Genomic DNA, 12,710 nt, shown 5'->3' on the forward strand with positions numbered 1-12,710 from the left:
ATGATTGTAGTTTTTGTGTTAGTCAACTTTTTTTTTTTTAAATATTGAAAATCTTACATACTCCACCTTTAAGTTGCACAAGTTAAAAAAGAAAACACACTAAACACTTAGTTGTTTTAGAGGATAATGATTATATAATCAGGGTTCATGGTGAAGAGGATGGGTCACCAACAATGGGGGCAGCTGTCATACTGATTGCTTTGAACCCAAAGAACTACATTAATTAGTATGTTCTTTCTTCTACATTTCTATTTTGAAAAGTGCTTTGTAAAATACTTGATTCTGCATGAGACTGGTGTTCCAACTAACCTTTACTTCCAGCATGAACACAGCAGAAAACCACCAGCAGGGAAAATAAAACATGTTGAAGTACAAGAGCATCTGAAGAGGGAGATGAGACACCAGCTCATTGACCACTGAAAGGCAGAATAATGAAAAATAAATTAATTTAATACCATCAGCATTATGATTAGAAAAACAAATAAATAATAATAGAACAACAGCAGATGTTAAAAGCTGCAAAAATTTAGCTTGTAAATCAGTCATGTGGACATTTTTATGATTTTTAAGGTGCAGCATATGTGAAGAGGGGAGGAAGTCAATATTTTGTCCGGTTGAAATTATGAAAAAGACACATTGTCCAAAATATTAATCAGCCACTGATAAGATAAAATTATCCAGATTTCATTAACATAAAGCCAAATTAAATTAGTTGACTGAAACATTTCAGAATTATCAGATTGCACTGATTAAATAAAACTAAAGATTTTTCAGCCAATAATGAACAAACCGTGTGCAGCATCTTAATTCAACCCACAGTATGTGTTGAGAGTACTCCAAAAATACAATGTTTAAAGTCTTGTGTAAATTGGATGAAATATATGGATTAGGCATCACGATCAAATCAATCCATCCATATTTTTTTTTTATAGACTAGCAACAATAAGGTTTATAAAAGAGCTAAACACAGAGCAGGCAAACATGTATGTTCACTGTCATGCTTACTGCAAATGAAGAAACACCAATTAATTCAAATGACCTAACCTATCAGTTTTTAACATTTAATATTAATATTAATTTCTTGAATACTCCTCTCTTGATTCTTTTCTTTTTTCTCACACATTGGAGCTCTAGAAGCAAATTGCTAATTGCAAACACTGTAAGAGAAGTAGCATATCAAAACCGCAGTGATCAGGAAATACTTGCATAATTCAGTTTTTTAAATCACCCCAATGATAATTTGCTTCAGTATGATGTAAACACTGACATGACTTTGCAACAGTAATTATGCAGCAAATATCCAAGCAGAAGAAAGAGATGCAACCTTACAGACCTGGCTTCACATTCTCATGTTCTACAGTAACGTGGTGTATGAAGTATGAAGTATTCATGTTTACCGACTTTATGCAACACAAAGAAAAAGCTTCAAAAGAGCAATAACGCTACAGGGAAGGTATTTAAGCAAAAATTCTAATATGATTTTTTTTTTTTTAAACTGTCCTTTACATATTTACAACAAACCTTTTTTTTTTTTTTTTGTAAACATTTACATCTCCCTGGTTTTTCTACTCGCCTCTATTAGAATGGTTTCTATGAAGCTAAATTACACTATGCCTAAATACTCTAACAAACCAGATGCATCCTCCTGCTCCCTGGAGAAGTCACTGTCTGCCGTCCTGTTGTTTGTGAATACAGAGCCTCCCATGTAGGCCAGGCCCATCTGCAGGTTCTCTGGTACAGGCGAGTAGAACACAGGCATTGTGGGTAGAGGTGGTGACCATGTCCGAGCCAAAGAGTCAGGAAGCGTGACAATCCACAAAGAAAAACTAAAAGAAAATGTGTTTCTTCCTCAGTGTGTGCTGCTAATCCTTGTTGTCCTTTCCTTAGTAACACAAATGCACAGTTGCAGGCACACAGAGACACTATTGGATGCACAAGCACACATGCTGGCAGACACTTCTGCTAATCAGATTATTGTGAAGGAGGCGGGCTGAAGATTAGGCCGAAACAGTGGCATGGCAGTCAGTCTGTTAGTGGCCATTCATGGTGAAGAGTAAATATGTCTGCTTTGGGAAGCTCCGTAGGGATCAAACAGGACAAAAACAAGTGTTTGCTCATTCTGTTTGCAGCGCTATGTTTAAATACAAACCCCACAATTCAAGGCAATTAGTGACTTCCATTACCTAGGGAATAAGAATGAACACATTGACTCAACATTTGTTTGTTTTATGGCCTTTTACTTGAATGTAATGAGTAAAGAATCTGACATCCAGCAGCGACTGACACCCTGCACCCTGCAGCCAAGCAGCGAGTCCTCAGAATGGTGCCTGGCGCTTTGTTTGTGGCCTTGAAGCCCCACTCTTCATAAATGCGCCTGGGTTGCAGAGGCAGAGTTTGACCACATGGTGTCATCACAGCTCGTCCCTCGGGGCGTGCAGGGGGAAGTGCTGGAACTCCTCTGGCACCTCTTCCCCTTTCTGGGACCTCTTGTAGAAACCGAGTGAGTCTAACAGGCTGCTGATCTCGTCCGCCTTCATTTTCTTCACAGGGACAGTCTGATGTTTTGAGGAAGCACAGAAACACACAGGAGCATGCATTTTTCTGTTTTTTGTTTTTTTACTTTAATTCAACAGATATACCATCAAAATGAGAAAATTAAGGAAACACTTGCACACGTTTTAAATAGGAAAATAACATTTTGAACCAAAGAAGCACTAAAAGTGTGAAGAGCTGACTTATAAAGCAAAGCAGTGGCTCTTTGTGGATTCAGGCCAAGAAATTCATTATAAAAGGTTGCAGTGGAGAAGTTTATTACCTCATATGGGGATAATAACAAGTAAAAGAGCTTTGCCACAGCAGCAGTGAGCAGCAATTTCAGGACAAGCTCTGCTCCGAGCTGTATCGGTATTCATACCAGCCACCAGGCTCCAGAATGAAAACATCACTCTGCTTTCAGAAACCTTCGTTGCTTTATCTCTCTCCTTTAAGGCTGTCTGTCTGTGTTATTCAGTATCTGCCAGAGGATCTGATATCAGATGTAGCAGCAGCGTTAAAACTTCACTACCTGTGTCTGTGTCGAAACTCTGACTCTACCTGAGAAATTCACATCTCACCTTTACAACTTCGTCCTTTTCGTCGTAGAAAATCAGATGGGGATTCTTCTCCTCCGATGAATCATACTCCAAGTTGTGGCTGCAGAGGAAGGAAGCAGATCAAGGCAAACAACAGGCAGGCAGAGGTGTGAAACACGTGGCATTTCCATCTGTTTAGCTTAATTTTAGACTCCCTTATTATGATTTCAGTGTGCAAGGCTGGATTTTTTTTGGAAAGCTCACAAAGCTGGCAGTGGATTTGGCAACTTATACAAGCACTGTTTTGTTTATAAAATTACTCATGAGAAAATCTGCTTTTTTATATTTTTTGTAGATGGGTCAGGTCCCAACACGAAGCCTGTAGAACATGACAAGGATACTATAAAGCCCAGCGCTCCATGAGGAAATTATAGAGCTCTGGTATTTTCTTTATGCCTCATCCGACCACACTGGGAGCCTGCAGGGATGACGACAAACAATTGTCAAACAACATTCGACATTTTCATTCTTTGCATGACCAAATGGGTGAGAAATGGGTTTCACATCTCAGCGGAATTGAAATTGACACAACTGCAAATGACTCATCCCTCATTTTCCTGATTTTGCCTGCCGAATGTCATTACTCTCTCCCCTGTCCCTCCATGTGTCCGTTTAATTTTCAGTCTCTTCAGCAATATCCTGTGGACATGACAAGCCATCTAGATGATATTTTAAAGTTATCCATGTTGGAGAGATCTCTATCTGAACTCACCAGCAGTTTACCTCGGGCGATCACCGGCTTTTCTTCCACTGCTGTGTTGTTGCTTTCTGATACTTGAACAGCGAGTGCAAAAGAGAACAACAGGACGGCCCACATTTTTAATGACAATTTAGTATCCATGAGTTCTTTTCCCTCAGTTAGAACCAACAATATGTAACTCTTTAATCTGCATCAACAGGTTGTCAAGATGGACAAGACCACAAGGCTCCTATTTAGGGGACCAATGCGTACCTGAGTTGAGTTTGTTGTTTTTTTGTTGACGTTTTTGTCATATCTTTTAGTTTAAAATCCAGAATCAGGTTTGTGATTTTGATATTTGTTCTACTTAAATATATGTGTGCTCCTATAATTGTGGGTATTGGCATGTTTTTGATTTTCCAGAAGCCCCTGGCCCTACATTGTATGGTCTCTTCCACCTGAAATGCCACTGGAGCTCTGCAGAACATGTGCTTTCTTATCACTTTTTCTCATGCAAGATATTTTCAAGTGGATGTGACCACTGAGATCCAGCCATATGCTCCTGACTGCTGAACAGTTCAAGCTCATATGGACCGTATATACTCTTATCGGCCTTGTCAGAATACAGTCACAATAATGTTTGAAGGAAGAACTTGAGCACCGGTCGAGAGTTGTGAGTCTCACTCTTGCTTATTGATTGGAAAACAAAAGAAAAGGAACTCCAACCTCAGATGAACAACAACACACAGCATATTATGCCTTGTCATTATTTATTTAACGTTTTGCAGAAGCACTGTGTGGAACGACTACGTACATCCTTACTGCTTCCAGAAGAACTGAGAGGATGAGTAGCAGCCAGATGCTGCTAATTAAATCCAACACTTCCGATTAGTGGAGAGCGATACTGCAGGATTTGGTATCAATCCGATACCAAGTAAATAAATGCTTAGTATCGTCATTACTTGCACCGATGCTACTACTTTTTTATTGAGATGTCAAATTGAAAGTGTGAATGCAAAGGGAATTATTATGTTTTAACTTTTTTAACATGATACCACAGGTTATTAATACCATAAAAATCCAAATTTAGTATCATCTCGGGAAGAGAAGTTGGTTCTGGGCTATAAGATTCTTGTCATGCTGGTGAACCAAATCCACCAAAAACCACATCTCTTCCTTTTTTTTTTATAGGCTCTGTGGTTATTTTCAATCCTTATATTTAGAATTTTAATGGCCAAATGTCCACATACGTGGTTGTTACTGAGGTTTTTTTTTTTTAAAATATAATCTGAATTTGGTTATATCTTGGTGAGTGAAGCTGATTTTGGCCATGTGGGTACTTGGTTACTGATGTGAACTGAATCCACCAAAAATGACTTTTCAATTTTAAAACTTACATTAAGTGTCAGTGTAAATACAATATTATCAATATTTGGATCAGTCTGCCCACCTCTGCCTCAGATGTTGTGTCAGTTTGCTGTTGTAGAGCATTCAGGTGTGTGTTGTGACACTACTAGAGAAGAAACACATCAGCCTTTATCTTTGAGAATCACCCATTACTACTCATCTGTCTGGGAAGGTTTTAAACAATTTATAGCCCATCAGTCTGCTGTGAGAAAAGATCATTGACAAGAGGAAAACATTCATTTCAGTTTAATTTTCTCTAAAATGCACTTCCCTGAATTCAGTCTGAATAATGCTTACAGCAGAAAACCCAAAAGCTAAGCTGCAGTTAGCATGCTGAATGCTAAAGTCCATCGCTGTAAGTTGGACTTAACCTTACAGTGATGGACAACCAAAGCAGTAAAGATCCGTCATGATGCACAGATCTCAAGTTCCTCACACCTGACATCACCCATCATGCATATGCGGAGGGCCAAGTCTTTCTGCTTGCTTTAATGAACACCTTTTTGTCACCAAGTGGACCATGTACTATTCTGAATGAAGAGTTAAAGCAGGGGTGCCCAGCTCCAGTCCTTCAGGGCCACAATCCTGCAGGTGTTTCTATGCATCCCTGTTCCAACACACCTGACTCAAAGTCCTTGTGCAAAACTTTGGGCACCCCAGAGCACTGCTGCAAATCTTCAACAAAGTGAATTAAAAATAAAAGAATCAAAGTTTTGCAATGACTGAGTCACAGTCCAGACTTCAACCTGACTGAAACGCTGTGGAGGGAGCACCTTAATAGACATGTCCACTCCTTCAGCCTTAAATCTTGCATGCTACCTGTAGTCTGAGTAATAGTCAGTCCAGTGTTAACTCTTCTCTTTGCTCTGTCCCTTTCCCATGTTCTTTTCCCTTCCACCTTTGATAATGTCCTCTTGCACTTCTTTGATGAATCAGCCATGGTGTAAGTTCAAAAAGTATGGAGAGGGAAACTCAGCTCTTTAGAGAGCATCAGTGAATCCCTGCAAACCACAAAGAGCTGAAGACCTGCTGCAAAGAAGAGGGAAGCAGAATTCCTCCACTCTGATGAAAGAAGGTCTGCTTTGTTTTTTGCATGTCTGAATAAGCATATCAATGTTGTGGTTTATCAAAAGCACCTATTTAATTACAGGTATTAATTTGACTGTAAGTAGTATGGATATGCATCCACCTTCTGTGCAGGTTTTTACTGGTTACTTCTAGTTTTTATACTAATGTTAGTACCTTCTATACTCTAAAGTTTCGCCACAGGGACACAAACATGGTGGTGGTCTCTACCAGGAACTTGCCCAAGGAATTGATCAATCATATTTCTTTCAATTTCAAACTTATCCTTGGTTTTCCCTGAAATGTCCAATTTTCTAAATCCCTGTCATTATTTTTCAACAAATCCTTCTGCATACTTCTCTACTCAGAGCTGACTTTCCTCAGATCCAGTCAAACAATATGGAAAGCTTTTTCTCTTTCTAACTCTTCCTCCTTTCATGTCTTTGCCACAGTGCCGTATTGCATGAGAACTCATGTTTAATTCCACTGTGTTCTCTCTATGAAGTCAGACCCAGTGACAGCATCGCACATTTGCTCAATGTCAACACCCCGAAAGAAGAAAACATCACTACCGTCCAAGTTGTGTAAAAGCTAATTCATTGGGTCACCACAAGAGGGTGGTAACACCCGCACATCAACTCCCAGGCAGTTTGGCGGGTAAAATGTATTTCCAATTTCTAGCCACAGACAGTTATGTCTCCAACAAAAATAAACCATCCCTGCCTGGAATGCTGAAGCAAAACCATCTCACTATCTCTACCTTTTCCAGACATGGCGCTCTGAAGCTTGTAGTCCTACGCTGTACTGTGTGTTAATGTGTGTAAAAAGGCTGTAAAATAGTCCCTCTTTTCTTTTTAAAAAAAAAAAATTTAAACAGGTTTCCTTCCCTCTGCAGTTGTCGTCAAGCTGTAGGTTTGTGCTTTTCCCTTTTTTGGAGTTTCACGTTTGCATTTTTATGTCTTAAAGTTCCAGTCGTCATTTTCGACATGCAAGTTCAGTCTCGAAGAATTTCAGTTCATTTAGAAAAACAACAAAAGAGCTGATGGCATAAGAGAGGGGCGAGAACACAATGGGTTGTGGGGGTGGGGTGAGCTTATACGTGTGGATGCATACCATATGTGTTCACAATCAGCATGTTTCAGCTTACATCACATGGCATCTGCCAAGAGACGGGGAAGTTGTTATTATTAATGTGCTGACAAAGGGAAAATGTAGACATTTATAAGCAGACAGCTATGGAGCTGACACAGATGAGGAAAGCAATTTTGAAAGCAAGTTGGTACTGAGCAACTTTTTCCAGCGGAGTTTAGTAAATTGCAACACTTGCAGCTGGAAAAAGATCAAACAGCAAAACACCTCTCTTAGATCCTGCTTACTTTAGAGAGCTTGTTATAAAGAGACACACACTTCCTGTTTCTCCAAAGCACCGGATGCTGTCTACTAGCCAGCGGGACATTCGTTTGTGCTGCACTTTATTGTGATGTGTTCAATGACTTATGAGTGTTAGTAAAACATATATTTCCCGTTTGTGTCCTACAGGTTGGTTTCTGTTTGGACATTCAAGCATCAGCAAACAGAAAATGATTAAAAAAAATATACTTTCCGCTATAGTTGCAGGTTTTCTTTGTTTTTGTGTGTTAATGTGTGTGTGTGTGTGTCAGTCTGAATCATCGGGGAAAGTGGGAGGAAAGCCTGCAGCATGTCTGCCTGCCGTGCTCTAGCCTGCTCATAAAAAGGTAGCACTAAAGTAAGTTGCAGCCACATGGAGGAATTTCAACCAGATTACAGTGTCGTCGTATACTGTAAGTAACCTTACAGAGGTTCAGAGATGTAAAAAATTACCTTCACCTTCCTTGAGAATTTCCTAACCCAACACAAAATATCCATCAGCTCATAATAAAATATACATGAAAAAGAGTAGATTAACAGAATCTGTGTGGCTTGTTTACAGTCATTCATGGTGAGGTTGTAGCTTGTCATGCTGGCTTTCTCTGTGAAGAGTCACAACACAGATTTCTTTGAGTTAAACTACTTGGGCGATGGTTTTATGAAATAATGCTGCAGGTATAAAATCAGTCTTTCTGAGGCTGATTGACATTTTAAATGTACTTAATATAACTGCAAATTGACACATAGTCTTGAGTAATGTCTACACGGTGACATGTTTTGTTGTATTCTGAATGTTTCATCCAAATAAAACGAACTTTTAAAAGAAATGTTGTAAAATGAATGAATTTTAAAATACGGGCATTTTAGTTCCGTGTTTGTAAGATACATCATCATCATGCAGCTGTAGCCCTACCTTTGTCTTAACCTGCATGTGCAAACCCTGACAACAGCTGTAACAATGAAGGACATGACCAAGCGGCAACCTCCGGGAGTTAAAAGTGAAGCCTCTGTGGAAGTGCATAAAACTGCAGTTCTCCCTTCATCCGCTAGGGGCTGCAAAACAGAGCAAATCCCCATAGACTCCCAATTTGGAAAGGCCAACTTCACAGCAGAAATAAACGTGTTTACAACCTGGTTCAAAAATCCATTTTCGGTTTAATAGGTCAGGTTTACCTTCATGACAACTGTGGGGGGAGTGAATTTTTTTTCTAACTCGCCCGTTTAAAAGTAATTTAATCTCGAAGTTCGGCATATTTAGGGGTGGGTCGTTTTGATTGACAGGTACCAATCTCCTGCTTCAAGTCAGAAGAATGTAAAACAACCGCGGTTTTTAGCCAATTAACAACGTGGCTTAGCTTTAGCCCGCTTACCTCCATTAGCTGGTTAGCTCCCATTATCTCGGGGTTAGCTTGGTTAGCTTTTAGCTACAGAAAGCTCAGAGTTCGCTCGATGTCAATCATCCGCCGTGACGCTTACAGCTCCCCTCTGAGCTCCGCCTCTTTGCCAATATTTGTATTTTCCGGGCGAGACGACAACATGGCGATGGTAGGAACCGCCCACCGAGCTTCATTTCAGCTCTTCAGAAACCTATGGGTGACGTCACAGAGGCTCCGTCCATCTCTTTATACACAGTCTATAGGCATGACCTATGGCTTTTACAGTAAACCTGTGAAAAAGAAAAAGAAAGTAAGTTTGATTCTTTTTTGTTTGTTTACATCATACAGGTAAGTGTATGATCATGCCTTAAATTTCTGTTTTGTCTTTCTTTCTTTTTCTAAAAAATGTATTTCTGTGGCAGTGTTACACCACAACACCACTTCTGAATCTGGCGTATAAACCACAGTGATTTTCGTGGCTTTGTGTTCATGCACAGAAAACTTCTTTCCATTTCCATGTGGATGGAGCCATCAATGAACGGCTTTTCTGTCACAATGTCTGACCTGTTATCTGACAAAAAAGCAGCTTTATCAGGAGTTTTTTTAGTCTAAATGAGTGCATACTACTGGTGTGGTTTAACCGTCAACCACAGTATATCAGCTGGACGCCTTTAGTTATTAACTTTGGTGTTATACAGGTTAAGTTTGGCTAGCTTGTTTGGAAATAACAGGAAAAAGCACTGGAGGTGGTGGAGGCAGGTATCATCTCCCAAACACACAAAGCAACCTTTCATTGGCAGTTTCACAATTTACACCTTGAATTTTGCAGCCAGAAATGTGTTGGTGAGGCAGGTAAACAACTCACAGATGACAAAGTAAAGGGATTGCGTCAGTGACACATATGTGACCTCAACAGCTTCTTGTTACCAGCAACAAAAACTCCTCATCAGTGAGTCAGAACCAGAGGAGCCTTTCAGATGAAAGATGAAACGTGTTCAACAAGAAAAAAAGTCCAGCTACTTTTGATTTCAGCTTCAACATTTAGATTTGAAATGTTTTGAAGGACTGGTACTTATTTATTTTAACTCTGTTTTATACTTCTACTAAAGACTCCATTTATTTTAAACAGACAAAATATACTTTTGCTATTCTGTTTTAAACAGAGAAACAAGTTAGAATATTATAAATGCACTATTCTGCTCAGAAACTATTTAGAAGTTAATTATATTAACGGGACAATTGTAAAACAGGAATCAGCGATGATGCGTAGAAGTAAAAACTGAAGTACAAGATTAATAATGTTACATTTTGGCAATGGAGTAATTGTCCTAATTTCTTCCAATCAGAGCCAGTGGTGTAAAGAAATGCGTTCTATATGCAGGATCACATGAAACTTACAAAACTTTCCTTTATTTCTGGACTTTAACAGCTTGTCATACTTTGGCACCACCTAACAGAGCTCCATATCGCACCCTGTCTCTTCTCTGAGCTCTCTCCAGCCGGTAAAAGTCAGTTGACTTATCTCTTGCTGTCACTCTGTTTATTTTCTTTACTTCCCCTGAAAATGTCCTAGTTAGTTTCTGTGCTGAATCAACCATGGTTGGTGATTCAAACGACCAGTGTGTTGATATCCAGTTGCTAGCATGTGATGCAGCGCCCTAAAGAAAAATCCAGCTGTCTAGCGATGGGCTGGAAAAAAAAGAGTTGTGCAATAATAGCTATAGTATGTGTATGTTGAATGCCAGAATACCTTTGGAACACATCAAAAACACAGAAGTTTAAAGTTGGAAACTTATGTAGTGTAAAAAAAAAAAAACATGATTACTTTATCCTTTTTACCTTTTGTAAAAAAAAAAAAAATCTTTTTTTGTTTCCTGTATGTTTGAAGTTAAACATTACTGGCTCAGCTTCCAGCCTTTTGTTTTTTAAACGCATACCTTTACTTTTCATTTTATATTATTTTTAAGTTTTGACCCCCCCCCCCCCCCACTTTCAGGACTTTAAGGACAGATAAATGTGAGTTTTGCTCTATTAAACATTCTGAAGGCAGGCTTGGTGGTAGAAAAGACCTTAAAACTCATCCTGTCACAGCTGTCTGTTCTGCAGCAAGTCATCGTGATCTTTCATGCACTGCTCAGTGTCTGACCCTGATTTCTGACCTCCTTTAAGGGGGGGTGCAAATCAAAAAAGAAGAACTTCCCTGAGGAGGTCTCCTACATATCAGATTGCTAAAGCAACAACAAACACCACACTCTTGTCCTCTGTCGTAACATGGCAGAGCCACAGCTGCGTTTAGCGGTGAGAGCGCAGCAGTGACATATTTTTGGCACAGCTTGTGGGTTGAGTGAGAATAATTTCACCGATGACGATCCCAGAATTTATAAACCTCAGTTGCGAAAAAGATAGGGTGATAGTCAGCAGTGACAAGATGTAAGAAAAGGTTTGTCGTGGAGGTGGGAAGGGGGGTTAGGGGAGCAAAGGGATTTGCACTGATGGATGTCCAGTTGCTGGCCACATCAGAGAAGCCAGGGGGCAAACAGACAGCAAGCAGTGCTCCCCTCCCTCTAATCTGTGCCTGGGTAATCAGAAACACATGGCTCCCCATAATGACTCCAGTGTTGTACTGTGAGGCAGAACAAGGCTGTGAGGGTCATATATATGTACACTACTGGTGTGTATACACACAAGCACAAAGGAATGGCCGCTTAAAGTACTGTGTGTAGCTCTCTTTGCATGCCAGTGCACTGCAACCTCAAACAATATCCTGGAATCCATGCACGAGTAAAGAAACGTTTCTGCTTCATTCAGGTAGTTTTCCAACAATCTGCCCACACAAGTTGCGGTTTGAGTCATTAATAAACAGGACAAAGCAAAATTAGAAAATTTTCCTGCAGATTAAACAGCACCGACACGTTTCACTGACTGGTTTTAGCCAAAAAAAAACCCCAAAACAATTGGAGTGAAAGTTTGCATCTCAAATAACAAAGCTGTTCTAAGCTACAGTTCGTCATGATTGTCGGGACAGCTGGGGTTCACTGCATAAAAAACACGAGCCATCTGCTTATTTTCCTTGGGTTTGGGCAGACACATTGGGTCTTGTGATCATTTTCCGTCCCAATATCTCTCTTTCTGCTGCTCCAGCGTGGAGTGAGTGAGAATAGGGAGGGGAAAAAAAGAAAAAAACACACTTTGGGTCAGCCTGTGGAATTATGTGAAAGCTGAAACCTCAGGCCACATTATGAAGTCTGAAGTCCCACTCTGCTGCACAGATAGCGGATGGATGGGTGTGTAGGGAAATGAATGGGCAGTGGGAGGGGGGGGGGGGAGGGAAAAGGGTGAATGAGAGAGAAGGAAAATAGGCTACGGAGAAAGAGACAAGAGAAGGATAGAGGGATTAACAGGAGAAAGAGAAAGAAAGTACTGAGAAAAGGCATCGGACTGATCTGCTTTCTATTAGCCATCCAAACCGTCTCCCCTAATGCACTCTTCGGAATTATGCTGACAAAATGGGAAAATCCAGGGCAATTTGAAGTTCCAGACAACTGTTTGCACACCCCCTCCATGTGAGACAAAAAAGAAGGAGAGAAAAAAATCTGCCCGGATAGACAAAGACACAATACTTCTGACTATTCATATTCACATCCTTTTTCACATTTTAAGAGC

General features: G+C 40.0%; 2 protein-coding genes across 2 annotated transcripts in view; both read right to left on the reverse strand.

Moving 5' to 3' along the window:
• The window catches only part of LOC306764199 (transmembrane protein 17A), a gene marked incomplete at both ends in the record, with an annotated part of 2,999 nt that extends 1,240 nt beyond the window's left edge, over nt 1-1,759 (reverse strand). Inside the window, 2 exons of the mRNA XM_079251248.1 lie at nt 310-416; nt 1,633-1,759. Coding sequence (XP_079107374.1) covers nt 310-416; nt 1,633-1,759 — 234 coding nt within the window. The remainder of the gene's footprint in view (nt 1-309; nt 417-1,632) is intronic.
• A 600-nt stretch (nt 1,760-2,359) lies between these two features.
• selenoe (selenoprotein e) lies at nt 2,360-3,948 on the reverse strand (the record flags this gene model as incomplete). Its single annotated transcript, XM_079251221.1, has 4 exons — nt 2,360-2,555; nt 3,114-3,192; nt 3,473-3,549; nt 3,844-3,948. 4 exons carry the CDS (start codon nt 3,946-3,948, stop codon nt 2,412-2,414), a joined length of 405 nt encoding a protein of 134 aa, XP_079107347.1. The 3' UTR covers nt 2,360-2,411.
• Nucleotides 3,949-12,710: the final 8,762 nt, after the last annotated feature.

Source organism: Telmatherina bonti (assembly GCF_933228915.1).
Source record: "Telmatherina bonti genome assembly, chromosome: 13".
Classification (NCBI taxonomy): Eukaryota; Metazoa; Chordata; class Actinopteri; order Atheriniformes; family Telmatherinidae; genus Telmatherina; species Telmatherina bonti.